The sequence below is a fragment of the Pezoporus wallicus genome, unplaced genomic scaffold (assembly GCF_028554395.1).
Source record: "Pezoporus wallicus isolate ANWC-B61680 ecotype Strahan unplaced genomic scaffold, APGP_CSIRO_Pwel_v1 contig_2776, whole genome shotgun sequence".
Lineage (NCBI taxonomy): Eukaryota > Metazoa > Chordata > Aves > Psittaciformes > Psittacidae > Pezoporus > Pezoporus wallicus.
In genome coordinates, this window is record NW_026642992.1 from 442,906 (window position 1) to 469,758 (window position 26,853).

The 26,853-nt window shown below is 38.6% G+C and overlaps 1 protein-coding gene across 5 annotated transcripts in view; it reads left to right on the plus strand.

Annotated features, from left to right (window-relative positions):
* The window catches only part of FRMD3 (FERM domain containing 3), a 132,506-nt gene extending 106,164 nt beyond the window's left edge, over positions 1-26,342 (plus strand). For all 5 annotated transcript variants that reach the window (XM_057396498.1, XM_057396502.1, XM_057396499.1 and 2 more), the window contains 6 exons: positions 596-659; positions 1,464-1,552; positions 4,735-4,809; positions 6,249-6,317; positions 8,974-9,095; positions 25,639-26,342. In XM_057396498.1, the coding sequence (XP_057252481.1) occupies positions 596-659; positions 1,464-1,552; positions 4,735-4,809; positions 6,249-6,317; positions 8,974-9,095; positions 25,639-26,234 (1,015 nt within the window). In that variant the 3' untranslated portion in view covers positions 26,235-26,342. The remainder of the gene's footprint in view (positions 1-595; positions 660-1,463; positions 1,553-4,734; positions 4,810-6,248; positions 6,318-8,973; positions 9,096-25,638) is intronic.
* The last annotated feature ends 511 nt before the right edge of the window (positions 26,343-26,853 follow it).

A 26,853-nucleotide genomic window follows, 5' to 3' on the forward strand; every position in this document is an offset into this window, starting at 1 on the left:
CTATGTTTTAAGCAGAGGCATTGTATCACCTTTATATTCCATATAGCAGTGCACTGCTATTGCGTGTGTAAATGGTGCTTTCAGCCATTATATGAAGTTTTGACACAGGTTTGCAACTCACAAGGGCCCCAGTAATAACTGCTGTCAAACACTTTCTTTTTCTTCCTGTGTATTCTATCTGTGATAGATGTGTGATATGAAAGCACAAATAAATAAGGAGAGACATAAGAGTATTGTCTTTCCCTCAATTTAATTACATTAGAACTTCCAAAATTTTAAAATATAAGAGGAATTACAAACTGTGTAGTATATAGAACATAAACATAATCTTCTACCTACTTTTAAATTCCTCTTTATTTTCTAGGAGTCAAAGTTAATTCTTTAAACGTGCATAGAGATGTAAAATAAATACTCTGGGCTTATGTTCTGTAATCTAAAGAAAATTAGAATATTAAATGCTTTTATGCTAAAGGTATGTTGAGGATTTTTGTCATTTGACACACTTGGCTTGGGATTTGGGGAAACTTGCATGTAAGTTGCTTTTCTTACCTGTTGATCTATTTTTCCTATACTGAAATTATTTTTCTCTTTCTAGGTGTGATGTCTATAAACTGAAATTTGAAGGGAAGACTTTTTACATGTTTGGAGCTCAGAAAGAGGTCAGGTTTAATACAGAACTTCTGTATTTGATTTAGAATCAACTAAGACATAACATCATTTTTCAATGAAAAAATATCTTAACAACCAATAATTGTACTTCCTGTTGTACATAAAAATACAGGAGATGAGTGAATGTAAATATTGCTGTTGTCAAAAGTATGTCTAATTTGCAAAGAGTTGAGACACTGATCACTTAACATTCATGCAGTACTGTGTTGATTGCTCATGGTTTTGGTTGTCTGTGTAGTCTGGTTTTAATGGACTTTAAAGCGCTTAAGCTGTATCCACTCTAAACATGAGCAATATCTGTATATGGTTGAAAATTCAGGATCAGTGTGAGGTATTTTTGGTTAATAATGATAATCTTCTCAAATCTTGCTCAGCTGAAGAGGTTGGAGTCTGTCCTAGGTAGATAAGAGTTCTATGTTGCCATTGAATTCTAAAGATTTTTGCTACTGAATGCTAGAATCAGTTCTTCCTCTAGGGTAGAATGAGATAGCTCAAGTCTATGGCTTTAGATACCATCTAGGTGAGGAACAGAAAACAGAGGAAGGCAGTAATTCCAGAGATATCAGGGGCTGTTTATGTGGTTTCTTTTATTTCTAAAACAATTGCCTAGGCAGTTTAATTATCAGCTGTGTATGAGTTGTATTTGCGTGGATGAACCACATATTGAGGCTGCACAGGAAAGCTTGGTCTTCTGTGTGTCTGGTTCATGGTGATGCTGTCAGGTACAGATTCTTAAATTTTTGAGAATTCAGTGCTTTCATTACTTTTGTTTGCCTTCTTTTCCTTGCATTTAGAAAAAGACTGTTCTGTCATTCCATACCTCTACACCAGCAGCCTGCAAGCATCTTTGGAAATGTGGGGTGGAGAACCAGGCTTTTTACAAGTATGTAAACCTGAAGTAATTTCCTGTAATGAAAGTAAAAAAATGTGCATGTGAGTAGAAGACTGTTCAACGCGAGATGTTCCATTTCATTAGCAGAATTCAAAATACAAAAAGAAATATGCAAGTTAATGGAGAATATTATTTCATTTCAAGCCAGTATTATAAAGTGTTTACAATCTGCATGAGGCAGGAGAGTTTTGGTGGTGAATAATTACACTTTTCCCAGCACACTGTTTTTGCTTTCTGTAGTGTGTCATGGGATGGACACAGTACTGCAGTTGTGTCTGGGAACATAGTTGTTAACTTACCCCTGCTGTTGAATACCTTTAGAATCATAGTTTAGAACTAGAATGGAGAAATTAAAATGGAGGAAGAAATCTGCTATGCTTGATTCTGTGGGCTATCCTGCCACCAGCTAATGCTCTTCCACTCTCTAAGATTTAGTAAGAGTTGATTCAAAATAAAAAAAAACAAACTGATTTAGGAAAGAAAGTGTTCTTGGATACCTTTTGAAAGATGCCAGCCATCTCTTTTTTTTTCTTTTATTAAGTCTATAAATAAGCAAGAAAAAAAGGAGTGTCTTCCTCCCTATTCCCTGAAAAGGAACTTGAAAATAATTCCTGATTAAAAAGCTCTTTCTGCCCTTCACTGACTTTGTTAGATCTGTTTATTGATGATCCGCTTTAGGCATGTAGCTTTCATTCTTCTCAGTTAGTCTTTCTTTACAGCATCTTGCATATTTTATAAAAATAACCATTTCTGTGTTGGAGCATATCAATGCCAGAGGGCTGCTGTAAGACTAAATAATAACTAAGTAGGAAGAATGTGTCTTCTAATATGGATATCATTTTTGAAAAGATTCCTTCTTTTGTTTCAACACTGATAAAATAATATATCGATATAAACCATTCAATTGATATGTTCAGTGAAGAAACAGGAAATGTGAGCTGGCAAAATAAAGCTCTTAATTCTGTTTTAATACCTACTGTGTTTGTGACTGAATAAAAATATTATCAGGGAGTGTTTTCTGTTGGAAGTACATGTAAATAGGAAAATAGTGTGTGGTGTTTAAGCAGTTTTATTTTATGTTAGTAGAAATGAATGGGGGGAATAGGAAACAATTCCCACCTAAAGGAAAGAAATTAGTGCTGAGGGAGACTCGGGAATATCATCTCTCTACTCTTATTGCTAAATGGTTGTAATATTAACTGTTTGGATTTTGGTCACATGGTTGTGGTGGGTTTTGACCTTGAATAGGTGCCAGATGCACATGCAGCTCATGGGTTGGAATACAGACAGAAAGACTGCTTAGCTATTACTGTCACTGGCAAAACAAACTTGACTTGGGGAAGGTTAATTTCATTTGTTCCTCACCTTCTTACTTTATTTAAAAATGTCAATAAAGACAAACCTAAGAACACTGTTCTGTTTCTCCCCAGGCTCAACTTCACTCCTTCAGTTCTGAGTCTTCCATGTTCTCCTTACCCTGAGCAGTGCAGGGAGACAGGGAATGGGGACTGCAGTTAGTTCATATCATTTTTTCTCTGCTTCTCCTTCTTCCTCACACTTTTCCCCTGCTCCTTCAGGAACTGCTCCAGCACTGGTCTTTTCCATGGGCTGCAGTCCTTCAGGATAAACCATCTGCATTCCATGCTTCTCTCCATAGACCACATCTCTTGCCAAGAGCCAGCTCCTGTTTGGATTCTCTGCAGGCTGCAGCTTCCCCCAGTGCTTATCTACCTGTTGTAGTGCAGGGTCCTCCATGGGCTGAAGCGTGGATGTCTGCTCTGGCCTGGTTTTCCATGGGATGTAGGGCACAGACTGCCTCACCATGGTCTGCACCACAGGCTGCAGGGGAGTCCCTGCTTTAGCTCCTGGAGCACCTCCTCCCTTCCTTCTTTTATCTGTCGTTCTGCAGGGCTGCTTCTCTCATGTTTTTTTTTTCTACTTTCCAAATGTCTTCATGGCATTACTGTGGGGTTATTTCTTTAGCAAGGTAGTTTTAAATTATGCTTGCCTCTTTCAATTTTGGTGGGTCTCAAAAGAGAACTGCTTTACTAAAATGAAGATTAGTAGTGATATTCAATTGAGAGGAATCTGGCTGATAGATTGGAAAATAGTAATGGTTAATATGTGGACTGCAGAAAAATAACAACAATCCTCCAAACAAGATACTGAAGCCAAAGCAATCTGTAAATACAGGCTTAGGAGACTACTCTTGAAACAGCAAAAGTTTTCATACGTTTTAGAGAAAATGAGCTGTATAGTGTGGACTGTTAGTAATATAACAGCATTAGATAAATCTTATGTTCTGTACGGGACGAAAAAGTATTCTAACAAGATCACAACAGTCATAGCCAGGTTGTGTAAGTAATTCATGATAATGACTCTTTACCTTAATTAGATTTGGTCCTCTCGTCTGCTTAGAAGAGCTTGAGATGTGGAATTTAAAATAAGGTCATCATCACCTTGCATGTCTTGAAAAGCAGAACTTTTAAGTCCTGTCTCAATACAGGCTCAGGGTTGACTGTTGCTTTATTTTCAAGTAGATATCTGGGAATGAGAGATTCCATATAAAATCAGTTTGCCACTTTGAAGGCAGAGAACATCAAGGAGATGGTGTGTCTGAGGTACTCTTTCATGATCCTTGTGATAAAAGACTGTGATAAAAGGTAGCTCTGTACTTCATGATTACAGAGGAGCAGTAGCATACTATACAGGCTGCTAAGAAGTTGACTGTATGGAGAAATGCAACTACTTTGGGAGAGAAGCATTACCACTTCTTTATTAGGTGTTTATTTTACTAGTGAGAAAGTGGAAATAGCCTTATCTTCCCATAAACAAGGTGGTGTTAGGGCAAACTTGTCCTAGGGGCTTACCACAGTCATTCCTTCATCCTGTGAATAAAAATCCTTAGAGACACAGCAAATGTCTGCATTTAATTTTCTTGCTTTCTTATCCAGGTAATCACTTGGTTTACATTCAGTGGTACTGTGCTCTCTGAATTATTATATGTGTGCTTTATGTTTTAATTTGTATAAAGGCTTAAAAAAAGTTGGAAAGCTCAATTATTGAATATTACTTTGTGTTATAAAAGTAACAAAGCTTGTAGTTTGCCTTGTTCAGTTCTGCTTATGAGGTTCCTTCTGTGCTGAAAATGTGGTATGTTATTTTTCCTCAAGGTATGCAAAATCCAGTCAAATCAAGACCATGTCCAGCAGCAAGATATTTTTTAAAGGCAGTAGATTTCGATACAGGTAGGTGTTTGCTTTTCTTTTTCATGGCGAACTACTGCAGAAACTAAGAGAAAATGTCCGTAATTATTCATGGCAAATAGAATGCTTTTCCTTCTTGAGGATCCATTCATACCTAATTCACATTCACACCTAATATTTTGGTTCGGTTGATAGACTGGAGGGAAGGAATGCCATCCAGAGGGACCTTGACATTCTTGTGAGGTGGGCTGATGCCAACCTTACGAAGTTTAACCGTGCCAAGTACAAGGTCCTACACCTGGGTCAGAGCAATCCCAGGCACAGCTACAGGTTGGGCAGAGAAGAGATTCAGAGCAGCCCTGCGGGGAAGGACCTGGGGGTGTTGGTCAATGAGAAAATGAACATGAGCCGGCTTCAGTGTGCTTGTACCCCAGAAAGCCAACCGTATCCTGGGCTGCATCAAAAGGAGTGTGACCAGCAGGTCGAAGGAGGTGATCCTGCCCCTCTACTCTGCTCTCTTGAGACCTCACCTGGAGTATTGTGTGCAGTTCTGGTGTCCTCAACATAAAAAGGACATGGAACTGTTGGAACAAGTCCAGAGGAGGACCACGAGGATGATCAGGGGACTGGAGCACCTCCTGTATGAAGACAGGCTGAGGAAGTTGGGACTGTTCAGCCTGGAGAAGAGAAGGCTGCGTGGAGACCTCATAGCAGCCTTCCAGTATCTGAAGGGGGGCCTATAGGGATGCCAGGGAGGGGCTCTTCATTAGGGACTGTAGTGATAGGATAAGGGGTAAAAGGTTAAAACTTAAACAGGGGAAGTTTAGATTGGATATAAGGAAGGAGTTCTTTACTGTGAGGGTGGTGAGGCACTGGAACGGGTTGCCCAGGGAAGTTGTGAATGCTCCATCCCTGGCGGTGTTCAAGGACAGGTTGGACAGAACACTGGGTGGTATGGTCTAGTGTGAGATGTCCCTTCCCATGGCAGGGGGGTTGGAACTTGATGAGCCCAAGGTCCTTTCTAACCCTGACTATTCTATATTCTAAGTCAGGATTCGGAAAATTTGCTGTTACCTCTTTAGCATCACTTAGTAAATAAACTGGAGGCTTTGTGCAGACTCTTGTCAAAGATCAGTGTCACCAGAATAGGGCTCCATTTTGATGGAGTTTCTATAAAAACAAGGATGTGTGGCCTGGTCAGAGATTGTATGACCCCTGTAACTGGGCAATTATGGACCAGGGGAGCACTAGTGGGTCAGTCCAATCACACCTAGTGCACTACTACAAAAGGTTGCTTCTTTTTAGTAGCGTTGGAGACAAGTGGTCAGCAGTATTTTTAATCCGCAACAACGCAATATTGTATTTTCACTACATGCGATTTTTTTTTTTTTTTTTTTACTTGTCCACTTTTGAATGTAAATTAATTGTTCATGTATGTATAGTGCTTTGCATTTCCTTGAATATTTCATGTTTTAATGCAGCGGAAAAGTAGCCAAAGAGGTTGTGGAGGCAAGCTCTAAAATCCAAAGGGAACCTCCTGAAGTTCACAGGTATGTCTTCACATTTGATATTAAAGTTTAAGGACTAAGGAGGATTATTGTTCTCTTCAAGGAAATTTTCTTTCCTTTACTGTGAGGTGTAATGTCTGTCATTCTGAGCTTCCACAGTGAGGTACGAAAGACTTGGGAAATACTTGTGAAGCTATACATGAAGCTGGGTTTAATCAGTCAGTTAGATAAGTAGTTTAGATTATTATCTGGGTTATAAGTATAATGTTATTACATGATCATGACAGAAATGTATGTTCTTATTTCATTCATAGATCTTGCCTGGTTTTGAAAGATTCTTTGTATGTATATGGGCATGTTTAAAAGTGTATTTGATAGTTTTTCATAACAGTCTAATTGAAAATCAAGAAGTTCTTTCCTGGAGGCATGGGGAGGTAGATTACTTGGGCACACAAATGTATTTTAAATGAAAAAAATTACTCACATAAGGAAATAGCTTATTGTCTATTTTTTGTAGGGTTTCTGTTTTCCATAGGATAAGAAAAGATTTTAATGTAAAATTATTTTTAGCTTATATTTTACTTTTGTTTCAGTATTTAAACTGTTTTGAACATATTATTTAAAACTATTAGTGTATGTGAAGAAACAGATCAGAGAGCAGATGAGTTTGTAGAGCAGTGATGTATGGGTTTTGTATGTGAAGAAACAGATCAGAGGGCAAATGAGTTTGTAGAGCAGTGATGTATGGATTTAACACCCATAAATAATAATATATATTTTTAATGACTAACCTTCTTAAAATGCTTGTATTTACAATATTATGGTAGCTCTAAGTTCAGTTTCTTAGAAAGACTAAGAAAAAATCCAGTGATTTCAAGTGTTCTTATAGTATGGGTTTTGAAAAGGGAGACAGAGGTAAATAGCTTGTCTTTGCATGGTAAATAGCTTGTCCTTATACAAGTCATCAAAAAGCGTAGAAAATATTCAGCCAAAAAAAAGCAGGCTTTAGAAATAAGTTACTCTGTGAAAGAAAATTTTGGGGTGGGAAATGGTAGTTTTACAGATGCAAAACATCGAGATGATATGACTGAAGGTAAATATATATATTTTAGTATATATATATATAAAAATTATTTCTATATAAAGTTCAATTCAGTGGTATCGTGGCTGCATTGAGAAAGAAACACGCAGTTGTGAGGAGGTTACTGCTCAGTGTCTTCATGTTGGGCTATTACACTGAAAGCACTACAGACTGAAGATCTCTTGGAGTTTGTAGTCATGCAGCGTTAATGCAGTGGCAAGTTCTTCGGAAAAATGCACACTGAATGATTTAATATTTTGCTTCCAGACCATGCCTGAAGGAGGGATCTTGGTAAATAAATATGGAGTAGGAGCATATGGAGTAGGAGCCCTGTGTGTGCTCCATAGCACAGCTTCTATTTTGGACTGTTTTTTTAGCTCTTTGCAGCAAGCACAAAGATCGAGGGGTTGCATAACAAGTTCTTGAAGGTACCATTGAGTTGGAATACTTGTAGTTACAGTAATCTGAAAAACTTCTTTGGATAGTGAAAATTTAAACTAAATAGTTACTAGAGACTGCTTACAGAATGTGAAAGTGGACATAAGTAGCTTTGGGCATATGTTAATAAGCAAGGAATAATGGCAATTGAGAAAGAAAGCTTGTTTATCCCCACAGAATAATTAATGACATGTAATGTGACCTAGAGTAGGACATGCATCCCAGGTTTACTTAAACCTTCAGCAACACACAGTCCCTTCTTTTCACTTGCATAGGTACTTGTTGAGTTTGTTTATCTATGTGTAATTTTGAGACTGTGCAAACTTGAAATGCATTTTGTGAAACTTCGGCACCGTATGTATGTACATTTGAAGTCAAGTCAAATCCTCTTCCCTTTCATCTTTGCTGCTATCAAAAGTAAATTATGTTATAATGTAATGGTTCAGATTCATTGCAGGACTCTTGCTTCAGGCCTGTATCATGTAAGTCTTAGATAACTTATTCTAAAGAGCCATTTTACATTTTCAGTAATGTGATTTTAGTCTAATGACCCTCATGACTGAAGTGAATCAACAGCATTCCTCAAATTTCCCTGAGAAAGTTCAACACCTGCTACCAGGAAAGCCTATTAAAACCAACTAAGATAAGAAAGAAAACGAGCCTGAGCACCTGGAGGCATGGCACAGAGACAGTGTCTAGGGTGAGTGAGAATGAGAACACTGTCTATGTGTTAAGAGATAGACAGTGAAGATAGTTGTTCCTGCTTTAGTCTTTAGTCTGCAGTGCTCAAACCATAACAAATCCTCCCTGGGGGATCATTCCTGGAGGCAGTGCAACAACATGAGGAAAACGTTTTGTACTCTTTCTGCCTTCACCTTGAAGCCGAATGCTGATGTGTACTGTGCAGCATGGAGAGGAGCAACATGCAAGATAAAGAGGAGTCAGGCTGTGTAAAAGGAAGTAAACCAGCACAAAACCATCTTACACTTCAGATATTGAAAGATTTATATCTGCCGAGAGTTCAGCATAACATGGTTTAAAGCAGTGTTCAGCATGCAAAGCTTGTTATGGTAGCTCAAGGCCTAGTGTAATTTATGCAAAATGATTCTAAGATGACACATATTGGACTTCAGTTGCTTCCTTGCGAATAAGCTGATGCTGTTTTTCTCATTCTTTTAGAACCAGCATTACCCAGAGTCACAGCTCTCCCTCCTGGAACAAGCAACTCATAATCAACATGGAACCTCTACAACCTCTCCTTCCTTCTCCCTGTGAGGAGGAAGAGGCTCCTTTAGACGAAGGTGAGTCACTTACCTGATTCATGCCAAACACTACCAGTATTTGTTATAAAACATATGGAAAAAGGTATGTTACTGGCTCAGGGATATGGAAAATTTCTAGTAATTTTTATTAGAAGTCCACTATTAAACCTCTGTACATCATACTGAGAAATGATCCCTAGCATAAGGAACGAGCCTCATGCAAGATACATTGTGGGGAAAGTTACTGCTGTTAAGCTTTCAGTTTTAGAATCTTTTTTTAGATTATCAGGTGAAAGGAGCTTAGCAGGAAATAAGTAATCTCAGCATAGCACCATTTTACTAAATACTGACTGCAGTTACTCAGGAGTAAAAATTGGCAGTTTACTGGTAGGTGCGTTGTTTTTCTTGCTTCCCTTTACTTTTAGATTCTTTCTGTTCTAATGTTACGAAAAACCCTCTGCTAATTTAATTCCATTGACAAAAAGGGATGTTATTTGAATGTCATGAAGGAAAGATTCTCTGCTAATTTAATGTCGTTGACAAAAGGGATGTTATTGGAAGATCAGCTTGAATGTATTTTGTAGAACAAGGTTTTCCATGTATTTGTCTATTCCTTGATATTCTAAAAATCCCATTCAACACCTATCTTTTTGAGATCCAGCCATTACAAAGAATGATATGAACATCTTAGCCATCTTAAATGAGGAAAACTGCATTCTTCCTAATGAAAAAAGGAAGCCAACCAAACAAAACCTAACAGCAGTGTTCTTACTTGAGTTTCAACACTGAATGTAGTAAGAACACGGTGAATTATCTAGTTACGTAGTTAGCTTGTCTGTGTAATTACTAGTAGGAGCTGCATAACATGCAGTAAATTTTAACAATTACTTGTTTTCCTCTGCTGTGCAATACCTGTATCTGATCATTTGCTTTCTGGCAGCAAAATACCAACACTGTGTTCCTGCTAGGCAGTTGCTACAACCTCAGAGTAACAACAGCTTGCTGCTTGTAAGACTGCTTTGCCACACTTACAGCTGTAAGCAATGATACTAATTTTTGGAAACTGCTGACTTGTTGCTATATGCTCAGCAGAGAGTGTTGGTTTCAAATGTGTATTACATAAGTTTGAAAGTCACGTTTCTTTTAAAATTGTTATTACTACTACAATTTAACAGAAACATTTGCTGATGGGTTTCCTGTAGAATGTTATAGAATCATAGAATCATTAGGGTTGCAAAGGACCTTAAGATCATGTAGTTCCACCCCCCCTGCTGTGGGCAGGGACACCTTACGCTAAATCATATCACCCAAGGCTTCATCCAACCTGGTCTTGAACACTGCCAGGGATGGAGCATTCACAACCTCCCGAGGCAACCTATTCCAGTGCCTCACCACCCTAACAGGAAAGAATTTCCTTCTTATATCCAACCTAAACTTCCCCTGTTTAAGTTTTAACCCATTACCCCTTGTCCTATCACTACAGTCCCTAATGAAGAGTCCCTCCCCAGCATCCCTATAGGCCCCCTTCAGATACTGGAAGGCTGCTATGCGGTCTCCATGCAGCCTTCTCTTCTCCAGGCTGAACAGCCCCAACTTCCTCAGCCTGTCTTCATAAGGGAGGTGCTCCAGTCCCCTGATCATCCTCACGGCATAGTTAAATACTACCAGCTGCCGCATTAACAGTATTTAGCTCTCTTACAGTATTTTCCTGTAGTGAACTTGGCTATATTACCAAATTGCAGTGTGAACTGATCTCACAGCTCTCTGACACTCGCTTCCTTACGTGCAGTCAATCCACTTCTGTGATTCCCGTCTTCTCCCTTGCACTAGCACTAATCACCTCAGAGGGAACTGGGAGGAGTTAAAAGGAAAAAAAAAACCCAAACAAACCAATGAAAAATACCAACCAACCAAACACTCCCCCCCCAAACTCCTAACTGTACCATGTCCCACTACTCCTGGCTCAACCTCTAAGTGGCTTACCAAAGAAGATCAGGCAAAGTCTTGTGCAAGGCCAAAGGCAAGAACAGGAGTAGGGAGAAAGGAGGCAGCTAGCCCTGGGCCTGACTGAACTGCGTTGGGAAACTGTTTTTAGTGTGCTACACATGAAGATCCTTGGCATCTCTCTAAATGTCTGGGCCTGAGATAGAAGGCCTGCCAATGCTATTGAGAGTATGGTGTAGCCCTACCTATGTCAGATTTCCCTTCACTGTGTGGGTTGGCTAATGCAGCTTCCAGGACCAATGCTGATATTTCTGCAAGGTGCTGCTGCTTGCATATCAGTGTTCCAGCTGCTCATGTGGCCAGGACCTTCATAGAATTCTGCACTGTGCTGTGTCGGTGGGCCCAAGCAACATATTAGCAGGGCTGGCTATAATGGTACTATCAGATATGCATACCTTAGGCAGACTCAGGAGAATGCACAGCTTTGTCTTTTAACTGAGTAATACTTACTTGTTCTTAATTTTAAATTGTCTTTATGTGTTATGAACAAAATATATGGCCAAAACCATGGTGGCCTCAGTGTCTTGAGTAAATACTTCTTCTTCCTGAAACTTCTGGAGAGATGAACTCTGAGTTGGCTGAACCTGCGTGGTATGAAACTCAACTAACAAAAACTGTCACATGATTTTGTGCCAATTACTTGCCAGTTGCTAGGGGACAAAGCCATAAAAAGATGGCAATGGCAGAGTCTGAAGGGGTGTTTTAGCATCTTCAGCCTGCCTTGTTCTCCTTAGGATAATCCTTTCAGATGGAAAATAAAAGCAGGTGGAGCTCATATGAAATTCTGTTTTATAAATCTACTATGGCTATCATGCTGAAGTGAAGCTATTCTGCAAAAAAGCACAAATTGTCCAGTGGTTTTGCAGACATGTAAGAAAGGGTATGCTCATAAATGACCATTGTTTGTGGGAAGAAAGATTTTAGATGCCTGTGATATCACAGTAATAGTTACTTTAGCATTTGACACTTACATAAGAGGATTTGAAAACAAGTAATGGCATTTTATTTTTTATTAGAATGGCAAGCATAAATATCCTGAGTTTGTCTATTGGTGTCTTGTTTTTCAAGAGGTAAATCTTCAGTCTGCACTTAGAGGCCATACACAGGTGTTCAGTTACTAATTTAAGCTCCCAGATTTGAATTGGTATTCTTACCTCCATGTGCTTTTATTCCTGTTTTAAATTATAATTATGTAACTTAACTTACCTAAGAGATTGGCCATCAGCAAATACATATTTTATCAAATTAAAAAACTAGTCTCAACTAGTCTCAAGTCCTTGTGCTTTAGGTTTTGTAGGTCATCTCTCAGTCCTTTGTTGCTACAGCTTAAGATTCTTCAGGCTCTCACACTGCTTGTTACTGACTTGTTTTGCACTAATGTCCATTCTGTCTCCAGAAGAAAGAATCATGGTATTGTAAAGATGCAATCATAAAAGTACTGTCGTGTGTAGGAGGTTATTCTGAGAATTAGATTTTACATGGGTCATTGTCAGATGTGGTTGGGAAGGTCACTTCTAGATTTTGAACCTAAAAGATATTCTTCAGGAGGCACCTACCTAAAGAAGTTTTAAGTGTATCCACAAGTGTGATTGCAAAATTCATCTTTGTCACAGATGGCAAAATTAGACCCTTCCAGTTGGTCCTGTTAGGTCCTTTGCATGGTATTATTCCATATGCAATTGAAAGCATTGTATTTTTTTTTTTTTTTGTATTGGTGTAAGAATTGTATGGCTGCTTTCTTTCACCATCTAATTTGGTGAGGCAGATTATTGCCTGTTCTGATCACTTGGCAGTTGTTTTGCAGGTGGTAGATCATTGTCTGGATTTTCCAGCACCAGATACTATTAGGGCTTCAGGTATTTGAATAGTCCAACTAAAAAATAAAATAATTAAAAAAAAGGCAAAACCACACCTCTAGAGTCACAGGATATTAATGTGGGTTTAACAAAGTGATGGAAACTCAACTTACTAAACCTGTGTGCTCAGGTTTCATACATGAATTATTTTCCTGTTAACATTGACTTTTGCCTTTGGAGCAACCAAAGGGAAAGTAGCATGCTTCAGTAGTTCTGTTAATTGATCTACCTTGTACTGTATCTGAGAAAAAAGAAAATTGATGTCCTCATTGATCTTTTAAGAATTTGTTTTTCTTATGAAATTGTATGCTTGTGCATCTGAGTTGTGTACAAAGAGCTCTTATCCTTTAGCAAACTTATTTTTGTGTGTCACTCAAATGTAAGAAATATTGCATTAACAACAATTAATTGGCATGAATGACATTTCATCTACACTGCAGAGTCTTTGTTGCATCTTAAAAGCATGTATGAACACACAGCAGCTACTACCAGACTAGATGTGTGTCTGTGTGTGACTTCTCACCTGTGTAAGCTTTGGTTGTAGAGTAGAGGCATATGGATCTTTTATGTGTATAGCTGAGGCAACAACACATGAAAAATTTGCCATGTAAGAATAATAATATGAACAAATATTAAAAAAAAAGCTAGCAAAATAATAATAAGTACCTGTTCACATGTCATGTCTGTAGAGCAAGGAGAGTATTACAGGTAATCAATTTCACTGTTTTCCCTGGGCACAGCTCAGTGTTGTTGCACTTAATTTTTATTGGAAAAAGAAAATTGTTTAGCCCTGACTGTGTCTCTGGTTAGAACTAATACACAGCTTGTCAACAATCATATTTTTTAAATCACACCTGCTGTATATGAGACAGTTTATCTTAATACATTAGAGAAAGTCATGAAACATCTTGTATCATGTAGCATCAAATAGTTTTTCCCTGTGAAATTAGCAGCAGCAATACTCCTGTTAGCTGATTGTACATGGGGGGCTGGGGGGGGGGTGAGGGGGTGTATAACAACAAACACTGTAAATGTAGGAGTTCATCAGATTTTTTAGTGACTTTTCTAAATAAAATACCAGTTCCATTTTTAGATTTCTCTGGTGTGTAGAGATAAATAATTTGTTCTAATATTCTGTTAATATTCCATTAAATTTAGTAGAGGCCAAAGTGAGCATCTGTAGGACAGGTTGAATGTAATGTAATTTTCTACTAGTTTTTGGTAGTTTAAAATGTTAAGATCATTCTCCCATTTATGGATCATTATTCCATTTATGGAATGAAATCTGGTCTTGCTACTGCACACTTTGTAGTGCAAGCTTTTGGGACTCTGGCCTCAGGAGGTTTTAACATCACTGGGTGCATCCCCGTGTCTGTATTCAACAAACTTGGATTTACAGTCTCAAACCATATAATTGAGCCCTACAATGTCTGAAAACAACTTTTTTAACAAACAAACCTTTTGCTTCAAGATAACAATACTAGTGCTGGCAACAAATAGCTCTCCCAGCTTTCCTTTGTAGCTTAGTTACAAATTCTCAGATTTCTAGGTGTTTACCATGCCGTGCATCTACAAAATAAGATCACTACTTTTGTCACAAACTAAACAACATTGCCCCCATCACCTTAATAAGATACCTCTAAAATCTGGAGAGGTGATTTACCTCCTTTTCACAAATACATTGAAATTGTTATTCTTGAACAGAATTTTTCTCTTTGTGATGGAAAGATGCTAGTTTTGAGGAGTGTTTTTCAGTTTTAGCTTTCTGTTTTTGGGAGGCGACTGGTTTTGCTTTCATGAACCATACTTCCTGGTTTTAACAGGTGCTACCTAGGCATCTGCTGTTTTCTACCTTCTCACAAATGGCAATGGTCTCTCTGCCACAGTTACCACCAGGAGTCATCAGCTGTGTATTATATAAAGTAGCAAATTAGGAAGGGGGAGAGTGATAAGAGCTGGAAAACCAATTAGCTACTGAGAGGAAACTTTGCCTTGCTGGCTCTCTTCTTCACACAGAATGTTCTGGGCAGCAGTGGAGGAGAGAAGCAGGCTTCTTGTCTTGCAAATCTTTGCGGAAAAACATCTTCAAACCATTACCCAGAATATGCTGCTAATGTCAAATCATGCACTCTTCTTTCTCTCAGGAGATAAAGCCTGTGCCTTATTTGCTGAGAGTTATTGGTAGCAACAGAGGGCTGCAAGGTTTCAACACAGATCTCAGTTGTATGCATGCTTTGTGGGCAGTGACTTGACATCTCACAGTCATTTCTGTTTTGCGTGGTCATGGTCAGATGAAACATGAATGATAAATGTTTGTTTATCAACATGAATGTCCTCCTGTTGGAAATCACTCACAGCCTTGTCCAGGTTACACTTCTGTCCTTGATTAGACTGTCTTTTGCGTATTGAACATGGTGGTGGTTAGGCTTTTGTAGGAATTGGTGCTTTCCAGTTCTTGTAACTGTGTAAAAAGTGAATATTCAATACTTTTAAGTGAGATTTTAATAATTCTCTTTTGGCTGTTACAACAGTTGTTAGAATGAAGATGAGAAAAGCAGACAGAATCTTACTTTTGAAGCGGTGACAAAATGGAGATAGGAAGCAAAGGGGCACTTGATCTTTCCTGAGAGTGCTTGCAGAGAAGGAAAGGAAGAAGAGGAGAGTTCTCCCTGCAGGGGAATGTGTAAAAAGGAGCACTATTGCAATTTCATATTCTGGGGGCTAGGCAGGGCAGAGGAACCACTGTAAAGACTCTTCCCAAAGCTCGGTTGAAGCAGATGTTTATCATGAGAGAAATCTCTTTATGTAAAATACATCTTTTTCAGGACTCTCTCCCCTGCCCCCTTTTTTCCCACATAGTCATATTGCACATCATTGATTTTATGGTGCAGAGGAAACAAGGATGTCAGATAATGAACGCTCAGATGGCACACATGTCATAAATACTAAAGGCAGGGATTCTGGGAAGTGAGAGACTGGCTCCCCACATGCTCACTCCTTCCAGTTTATCTCTTTTCTGTGGTTTCAGTGGGGCCAGTAAAAGTTCCTTTCCCACTAGGACAATTTGAATCTGTGCACGTGGTTGTATTCCAGATTCCAGCTGGAGCAAGCTATCAGCCAGTTTATGTGCGTCATGCCTTTTTTAGGAGCCTGCATATCTCTGCAGAACTGTGACAGGGAAGGTGCCCAGCCTTCTGAAGATCACTTCTTTCTGGTGTATACAAAATGTGTCTCATAGTTGTCCACAAGTGGGAACTGGAGCACATATGCAGAGACACATTTTTCCCAGACTTAGGAATTTCCTTCTTTTGTTCATACACAGGCAGATCAGCTTTGATTTTAGGTTTCATCTTACTGGTTTCCTTGTGACTAAGGTTTGTAAGCACAGCATAGGATTTTTCCTTTTGAATCTATGTGTTTTATGTGATTATTTTCCAGGCAGCAGTGGGGAACTGACATCAGTAGCTAAATTGAAGCTCTTTAGAAAAATAATGGCCACAGTGTCATTTTGTGCTTTGAAAAACAGATCCTAAATACTGGCCTTTTGTTTCATGGTGCTATGTTTTGATGCCTTGGATATTTTTATGCTTGTGTCCGTGGTTCAGCTGTTATGCTAGCAACTGCTAACTGAGATGGATGCTGTGGAAATTTGTATTGTATGTTATGAGGCATTTGGAAATGTTTAAAAATAACCTCTCATTCTGTTCCCCGCTGGGATATTTTTGTTGGCTGTGTTAGAACCGTGTCATTTGATTCATTGAGACTGACTTGTGTTAGTCTCTTAAAACTCAGTGGGAACCCAGTGAAAGGTCAAAGCTGGTATGGGTAGAGCCTTTAGAAGACTTTGAGAAGAGGAATTGATAGTCAAAATGGTGAAATGTCTTGTAAAAATCCAAACCAAGAGAAGCATTCATTTGCGGATGGTTAACCACTGCAACAAGGAAGTGTGCATTCGATTACTGCGGCATGGCTCCAAGATCACAGCCAGAAGGGCTGGTAAATTTACGTTTATTTTACTCAAACCTTTCTCCCCTCTCTCCTCTCATATCTTTTATGCCAATAATGGTCTCTTGGAAAGGAACTATCCTGCAAATGACAATATTACATCAGGTACAGCAGTGAATAAGGACGAATTACTGACAGGAGCAGAGTTGCAAATGGGGAATGAATGAGACAAAACTTAAATGACATTTATTGAAGTATCTTGTAAATTGTGGATTTTTTTGTTAATTGCTGAAAAATGAGTGACTCAAATTTTGCCCTTGTAGTTTTCTTGGACTAAGGTGGAGAAATACTTTGAAACTGTGATAATTTCTGTCAAAACTAAATAGTTCTTAAATTAGCAGATAGGTTGGTAGCATCTTTTGAATGTCAGCTGAATACAGTAGTGGATACAGTTAAGTGTTTTACTGCAGCTGAGTGGGTTGCAGGTCATAACTTTGTTGGTTTTATTTTTCTGGAGACTGAATAATTTAATATCCTGAATAATAGTACTGGGGTGCAGTGGGGAAAGGAGTCTAATCTGGATCTGTTTTTCATTAGATATAAGAGTGTGCAACCCAAGGAGCAAAAAGTATTCAATATTGCTTTGGATAGCAACCAAAACAAAGTTGGTTTGTGGGGTTTGTTTTTTTTTCCTTGTTTTTATACCGAATCCCTTTGCCAAAGATGGATTGGTCCCTCTCTCAATCTGTATGTCTCTGTTTCCTTACAGTATTAAGACATTTCAAAAACTGTTTCTCCATGCTTTCTGTGGTACTGTTTAGTTTTGGTGTTTTTGCATATGTGGTTGACAGATTTCAGTTTCCATGCACCTATACAAAACTATGCCTTTGTATTGAATCTTCATTTTAGAAATGAGTATTTACAGAAGAATTAACTGAGAATGTGGCAAAGACCAGAATATTCTCAGACTTTTGGCTCCTGAAAATCAGAAAACAGTAAGCACAATAGCTGTGGGAGTACCTGTTTCTTGCAGTGATTTACCTCTTAGCAGCAGCAGCTCCTGTTTGCTTTTGCTTCATGAAAACTATATTGTTTACTAGAAAGCAATTCCCTTGATTCAAAAATAGAGAACAATATTGAAAAAGCATTAGTATTTACATATTTTGTATTCTTACACCTCTGAGGTTAAATGTTTGCTCCAAATAGATACAATAGATACTTGGCAGTCCTGGGGTTAGGGTTGGTCTTGATAATCTTAAAGACCTTTTCCGACACAGGTGATTCTATGATTCTAAGATGACACCAGTCTAGTAGCAGATTTGTGAATTGGGGCTACATCGATTCTTAAAACTCTTGATTTTGTAGTACTGTTTGTAGGATGTTACTCCTTTTGGAGTGCATTAAGCCTGTATATCAGCATGATATGATATGAAACCTAAGGGCTGAAGTTAGCTTGTGCAAAACTCACAGCAGGGAGCATAACTCCTTGGGAAAACCCTGTTGTGGTTGCTGCCACTTCAGAACAATGCTGACTTGCACTGGGAGGGCTCACCCCAAGATGAGTGGAGATGCTGAAATGAGCAGCTTGTCCTTTCCTTTGGTGCCAAGCTTTCACATCAATGCCCAGTTATTTTCAGCCTTGCTCTCTTTGGCCTGGTGCTAGACACTGACTCGCTGCAGTCCCTTCATCAGCTCCTCTGATTTCTCTGAGCTGTTGACAGATGTACCTTGCCTTCTCATTCCTGCTGCCATGACACTCAATTCTCTTCCTGTTACTCTCTTCAGCCTTTTCACTGCTTAATCCTAGTTCTGGAAGGAGGTCAGCAATAGTGGGGTGGGCTTCTTCCAGGTCAGAGGGAGGCTAGAGACAGACTCCTGAGCATCCAGGAGTTAGGTGCACTTTGCAGGGTGTTAAAAGTGGGGTGGCATCCTAATGGCTGTACTAGCTGTACTAATGGCTGCACTAGCTGTGACATTAGCTGAATGCTGTTGGGGGGCAATTTGTAACATCACAGAGTCACACTGTTAGCAACAGATGTGAGCTGGCAGCTGTGACAGGACTTTGCCCCCTTCTAGAAGTTCTTGTAAAACAAATGGGAAGGGCTAGGTCGAAAGCCAGGCCACTACCTAAAAAGGAGTTACTATAAACTGTCATTAATTTATTCTCCTTGGCAAAGCTAGAACAGGTGTCTTCTGTGGTCTCGTGGTTTAAACCCAGTCAGGCAACTCGTTCACTCACTTCCCCCCCCCCCCCCCCCCCCCCCCCTTCTTTTCCTCCCCCTACTCCCGGAGGGATGGAGAGGAGAATCAAAAGAATGCAACTCCCACGGGTTGAGATAAGAACAGTTTAGTAACTAAGGTATAACACAGATCACTACTGCTACCACCAGTAATAACAATGATAATGGAAATAACAAGGGAAGAGAATACAACACCTCAGCACCAGCTGACTGATAACTCGTGCCCCCCAACCCGACCAAGCACCGACCGATACCTCCTCCAACCCTGCAGTCTCCCAGCCCTTCCGGGGCACTCCCAGTTACATCCTGGGCATGACGTGCTGTGGTATGGAATACCTCTTTGGTCTGTTTGGGTCAGGTGTCCTGTCTCTGCTTCCTCCCGGCTTCCCGTCCTCCCTGGCAGAGCATGAGGCTCACAAAGTCCTTGGCCAAACCAAAACATCATTGTTATCAGCTCTGTTCCCAGGCTGAAACTCAAAACACAGCACTGCACCAGCTACCAAGAAAGAGAAAAATGACTGCTACTGCTGAACCCAGGACATGTGGGTACAGGATGTGAGTAAGGTACAGAACTATGGCCTCCTACTTCTGAGGGCTACACATCTGACTGTGACGTAGATTCTATTTTGATATAGATCCTGTGAAGGGTAATATTTGAGTCTACTGCAATTCTAGATTCTGTTTATCTTTCCTGCGTCTTCTTTGTGACATGTGAGCACTTTGCTCATGTGAGAAAGTCACTCTCTCCCCTCTGAAAGATCACTCTGTTCATAGCACAAATAAGTTTTATCCACGTTGAAAATAAGCGAATTAATACACAGTATTTCTAGTGGAAGTAGTAAAAGGGATGGGAAGGAACTGTCCTAATTGCAGTTGGCTGGCCACTGCATACACAGTTTACACATGTGCATGAAGTATTCCAAGCACTGCTCTTTTTAGACCATGTCTATTTTTTCAGATCTCTTTTTAAGAGAAGGAAATGCTCACTCTTTTTCTTTCTCCACTATACAAAGCCTTTACAGGTGTGTAGTTGTGTTTGCAATACAGTAAAGCTGTATGCAGTGTATCTGGCCACCAGACAGCATGTGAACTGAATTTTTAAATAAGCAGAGAATACATTTTTCTGGGGGCTATATTTCCAGCAACTGAATCTTCTCAAGAATGGCAGAGCTGGGGCTGCCCTTCATCCAGCTAATCCTCAGCTGCTGGTTTTGGCATCTTTAGAAACACTAGCAGCTGACAATCTTTATGTCAGACCTCTTGCACATTCATGTTCGCAGCAGATGAACGCTGTAAAGTCATGTTTTATTAAGCTGTTCATGTTCCTATCTGCTGTGACAAGTTAGAAGTTTGGAGCAATCCCAGTACTTGGTGGAAAGGAAGTACTGAGTTTTGGCTAGCATAATGAAAACTGTCTGTCTCTGTAAATTTTGACCAGTTGCCAGAAAAGTGTAGCAAATTTTTGCTAGGGGTGTATAACATAAGAAATAAAATTGAGCTTGTTTATTTGATATTCCGATAATACGTGTTAAAAGATTCTGACCTGTGGAATGTAAGCGCCTGTAAAAATATAAAATGAAGAATGAAACAAAGTTCTTCTTGATTAAATATAATTTAATACTCAAGTCATTGTGCTTTAAATCTAAACACAATACAAATTTTGATTATTACTAAAGAAATAGTAGGCATTTCAAAATATAGCCTAAAAGATTAAACATTATTCCTATAAGGGTGGTAGCAAAATAATTGTTATGTATGGATAGGAGTAAAGGATTTGCACCAGTGTTGTAGAGTAATTGAAGGACATTGGCTTTTGACTTGCTTTAGCTTTTATGTTCTCTTTTTTCATTGGAAGGTACTGGGGATCTTTTCATTTTGTTTCAACCTGGTTGTATTGCTTCAGATAGCTGACTTCCTTGAAGGCTGTCCAAAAAGTAAATAATCTGAAAAACTTGTTCCTTTCTTAAATTTGGATCACTGGAATATTTATTGTACTGCAGAGTGATTTGAATTTTGGTGCTTTAATGTGATATTCATATGCCTGCATAAGCATCGTAAATTATATGTTCCATAATGAAGATACACTCATGTCCTTTCAAACCACACTTATCTGTATATTGCAACATGACTGGAACTTTGTTGTGGACTTACATTGACTAGGGTTAATATCTAATTGTTTCCTCCATAATTCACTTAGAAATGTTGTGGTGCTATAGCGCATAGGAAAAAATGAAAAGAACAGCTTTGTATATATATATATATAAATTATATATAATATATATATTTTAATATCAAATGAGCTTGCATCAGCAGCTAGTGCCCATTCTGTTTTCAGTTTTTTAAATTAAAACATTATTTATTTATACTTGTGTATGGCTGATGTAAAATGCAATTACTTTGATTTAATATGTTTTAACAAAACATAAGTTGAAAATTCTTATTATCTGCTCAAACTACGTAGGGGACTATAAAGTTAATGTATGCTTTGGAACTTTGACACATTTCATTTTTAAAACCCCTGATCTGAAAGGGTTCCTCTCTTGCCTTCTGTCTACAGGTTAATCACAAAGTTAAAAGTTTGCCAGTTACTTGAGAAAAATACAGTTTTAATGAAAGTTAATGTGATCTTTCTCATTTATGTTCACTATGTATTTTATGCATGTTTGAATTTACTCTGGAGAAGGAGAGGAGGCTCAAGAATCATAAATTGGGGTGACCTTTCTCTGCAATAGCTGCAGCTGTCCTCTTTATGATGAGAAACATGATGAAGATATGTTACTGACCTTGCATCTAAGCAGGTATAGATAAGCCTACAGCCAGGATTCTCAAATTTGGGGGGTTAAAATTAGGTCCTTTAATCCATATTGAAGTGCCCCGAGCAAGTGGATCAACTTACCTTTTACTCAAGGGAAGGTGAAAAGCACATTTGAAAATCAGATTGTAGTCCTTGTAAATTTAAAGATACGTGTAGATGCTTAATGTTGTGCTCTGGAGTTTAAGAATTTTGGCTTTTATGTTTTAAGATAGCATGAGTGCATCCTCAAACGACTCAGAGTATGGTTTGATGATCCAGCATTACCTGCTATTACACCATGCTCAGGAGAAAGATCCACCCAAATCTCTTCTCACCTCTTAGTGGTCCTACACTGTTGTATCTACTTTCAATCAGTTTCTATCCTCCTCTTGATAACTGTTGCAGATATGTTTGTTAATGGCAAAGACTGGTGTAGACAATAAATTCCAGCACAAAATGTGTTTCATGCTGAAATAGGTTGAATGTCTAAAATGGCTGTGATAGAAAAGGACAGAGTACTTGAGGCAAGGGATTGTTAGCTGGCCAGTCAAATTAAGCTAATAAGGAGACATTTGCATTTTATTGATGACAAGGTTTAATTATCTATGCAGATCTGCTGGCTAAGTCCCAGTGAAAGGAGCACTCCCTGCTAATGTGCTGGCTTTGCAAAAACATCTGTCAACCCATTTCAGGAAGAAAAAACACCAGAGAACTAACCCATGAAGAAAAACAGTTGTCTTCCAAGTTTAGCTTTACTAGGTGGCTTATTCAGAGGAGAAACGGTCTTTTTGGTTGATTTAGCCAGAATGTGAAACCACACCTGGAGGTGGGGCCAGTGTATCTCTTAGAGAACAAGAAGCAAATTACAGAGCAAGAGATGTGTTGGGGCCATTTTGAAGACTTAAAAGGAAAAGTTAATTTTGATGGTTAATGCGCTCTACTGAAGGGGGGTAGGGAAGCGCTTCTCGAGCATTATATTCTGTAATGAAGAGGTTTTCTGTAATGAATGTAACATGACACATAAAAGCATACTCTAGGAAGGGGATCCAGGGAGTTGTCTTGTCAGGTAAGGACCAAACTAGCTTATTCAAGGAGTGATTAAATGTAAGTAAGTTAGTGTGCAGGTTTTCTGTAATTTTTAATGCATTTTAGAAGTATCTGTAATATGTTGCATAGTCTATCTTGTATTTACTGGCGTTTCAAGTTCAGTATGATTTTAAAGTTACCAGATATTAAAAAGTCATTGCTCACCCAATTTTTGGGAAGTCTGGGATAACTTAGCAAGTGCCTTACTTAGCCTTTTTGAGTGTGTGGAGAGCATGCTAACAGAGCTGCAGAGGTCGCATAGAGGATTTTGTGGTTACTGTCAGGCACTCTGACATACAACAGGCTATTATGTTACGTATTTCCATGAAGAAATGTCGTAACAAGTGACTCCTAGTGGAGGAGCCCTTTTTCACAAAATATTGATATGCTCGTTTAACTTTGTATTGGCAGATTTTTCTGCAAATACTGAGTATTTTGGGATCTGGCAGAAATGCGATCATGTGCCAGTGTCTGGCCTAGGGCAGGTCTGCTGGCCTGGTAGTTCAGAGATCTGGTATCAGTTATGAAACTGAGATTATCATGGGTACATCCTGTCCTGAGCATGGTAGTTATGGTAGATAACAAAAAGGAAAAAAAAATCAAAAATAGAAATTTAAAGTTGAGGTGGTAAGACCTTGTCATTCAAGAAATGCAAAATTTGTAACATTGAGGAAGTCCAGGGTAGGGTTTGTATCACCCAATTTTACTGAAATGTAGTCGTGTCTGCTGCTGGTTTAATGATCATTAGCCAGTGACACAAGAATATTATTTTTCTATCCAGTCAAATAGAAGGAAATCAGGTTTCAGCAACAAAGTTAATAATCTCAGTGGAGTGAATAGTACCTAAAAATCAGTGACATTATCAAGAAAATATGTGAAAAGGCTTCTGATTTCAAAGTGAGATTCTTTGCAGAATTTTGGTCAGTTACAATGGAGTTACTATTTAAAATTGTAGCTTAGAATTATGATCCAAAATGATCTAAATTGTGTATTTTCCTATATTGTAGCTGTCTTTATGATACGGATTTTTGCTTTTCCATTTTTGTCCTGTGTTATATGTCTACAGAGCAGTGATGCATCTTAAGGTTCAAGTCATGCTTTATTTTCCTCATCTCAATACAAACATAATGGGCCTTTTGTTTATTTTTTTTGTATATTTTCCATCTTTTAATAGAAAACTTTCATAGAGCTTGCTGAGACTCATTTACTTCACACTGAAAACCATTATGTCTAGCCTAATTAGCACTGGAGGTGTACTGCTTTTCTGATTACTTGCTTTTCTCTAACAATACATTTTCTTGTGTTCCGCATTGTTTTAAAGTCTCTGAACCTCAATATTTGCAGCATTAAAACTGAAAAGAATCTTTGATGGTGTCGGTTCGCTTTTACAGATCTTTCACTGATATAAAAAAATTAGCCTAATTTGAATTATAAATAGTACACTGACGTGAATTTCCTGAGTTGCTTGTTGGACAAGTCATGTAACATTACATTGATTTTACCTACTCAATCTTTATCTGTATGCTGCAATTGGATTAGCCATTACTAAGGAATGAAGAGATGTGGAAAATCACAAAATAAGAATTACAAACTGTTACTATATATTACTGTTGCACATGATAATGTGTATGGTCTGTTCCTTCTGAGCATAGGTGGCATCTGATGACGGTAATGAGTGTTGGACATGGGGCAAATTTAAAACTGTTTTTGCCATCAGTTTGTTTGAGCTCTGTACCTGACTCTTGCTGTTCCACTCCTGCCGCTGACAACTAACAGCAGTCTCTGCAGTGTTGATGTAGCTGCAAAGCAGCTAGACTTCTGTGCAGACTTAACTGCTGTTTGTATTAGACTGGAAAAAGGGGAGTGAGTTTTGAAAGGAGAGAACTTGGGCAGAGAGAGGAGTCATAAGAAATAAACATTCCAGAAAGGCTAAGAAAGACTCTTCTGTAAGGGAAAGAGAGAAATTTAAAGGACAGGGAAAAGAGACTGTAAGTATGAAGAGTAGAAAGATGACTGGAACTAAAACGACATGAAGAGAGGGAGCTTTTTAAAGTGAGGAAGCATTTTCATTGTGTTTCAGTGATATCTAATCCTCACACTGTGTTTCAGCTTTCCTCTCCTTTTATCTTTTTAACTTTTAATGTGAATTTATAATGCTAATCTACTGTCTCTTTCTAATTTCGTGCTCTATTAAAAATTCCCAACCTCAGCCATTATTACTTCCCAACCATATCACTTTCTCCTCATTCACCTCAAAGAAATAAGGGTGGGTTGTCGTTGTTGTTATTATTAGCCATCAAATAGTACTGGTTCAGATGTACTAGGTATTCATTTATATTAGAAGTCTGATTGCCAGTAGAAAATTAGGTGTTCTGTTTTCTCCTTTGTGTTACGCTGTTATTAGCAGTAGTAGTAGTATCAGACAAAGTTAAGCAGCTCTGGTATACTGCAGTGTTGTAAAGAAGTTCCTCTCCTCTGGTACTTTTCAAAAGGCTTTTCCAGTTTTTACAAACCGTGTATGGTCTGGTTTCAATATGCAAAATGACTGTGGAATCTTCTTTCCAATCCCTGTTAGATGCTATTGGAAGGCTGAGGGTTTTGATGGGGTTTTTTTAGGGCAAAAATTTAGGATCACTATTTTCATCTCCTTTCTTCAGGTGTCCAACTGCCGCGGGAAGATGAGATTTCAGTACCAGTGACCTCAAGCTCACCAGTTAAGGACACTGGGGAGAATTTTGATCTTGCCATTGAACAGGAAGAGAAAATGAAAGAAGAACCTTTAACCATCTCAGAACTGGTATACAGTCCTAGCGCCAGCTTGCTGCCCACTCCTGTTGATGATGAGATTGACATGCTCTTTGATACCTCTCCAAGAGTAGAGTATGAGAAAGATGATACAGATTCATTTGAGGAACTGGAAGCAGATGAAAATGCATTTTTGATTGCAGAGGAGGAAGAACTGAAAGAAGCTCGGAGAGCGCTTAGGTGGAGCTGTGACTTTCTAATGGGCAACATAGAGGTGAATGCCTTTGTGAAAAGTTTCTCCAGACTTCTCTTTGTAGGCCTTGGACTGTTACTGTTTGTGTTCCCTCTCCTCCTTGTTCTCTTGGAGTCAGACCTCCAAATCTCTTTTCTCCATGAAATTCGTCAGACACCTGAGTTTCAGCAGTTTCATATTGAATATTACTGCCCCCTTAGGCAGTGGGTGGCTTGCAAAATAAACTTCATTTGTGACATGCTGGGCAGCTTTTAGATTTTAAATAAATATTGTAAAACTAAGGGCTATATTCAAAATTTCAGTTAGTGCCAGCTTTCCATAATGCCCCTGGAAACAGTAGCTGTTCCAGACAGTAGATGTCTTCATATCTGTACTCATAGATTTTTCATATCCATACTCGTCTTCATATCCAAACTCATAGATTTTTCAAGTTCTTAAGTTCGCTTTGCATTGTTAAATTTCCTGTTTAGCTACAGGCTTTTATGGTCAGGTTTCAGTAAACCAAAAGAAGATTTATTCTAATTGCATTTCCTGCTCATGTATTACATCATATAAGATGTGTTCACAGTAAGTTTCGCTGTCCTTAACCTTACAATCCATGACACTAAATCCAATGAAACTGAAAGAAAAACTGTTTTGAATATACTCCTTAGTGCAGCAGTCTTCTAACCAATGCCTATACAAGCAATGTTTATGCTGGGTTTTTGTTTTTGGTTTGTTTTTCTGTTTGTTTTTTTAGAATTTTATGTGTTTAAAATATTTTGGTAATTTTTTATCAAAAGACAACTTAGGATGTTATTTAAATGTACAAGTTGGTAAGAAAAATGCACAAGGGAATGTGGGATGTTTTTAGTGTTTTAGCAATGACTTGTTT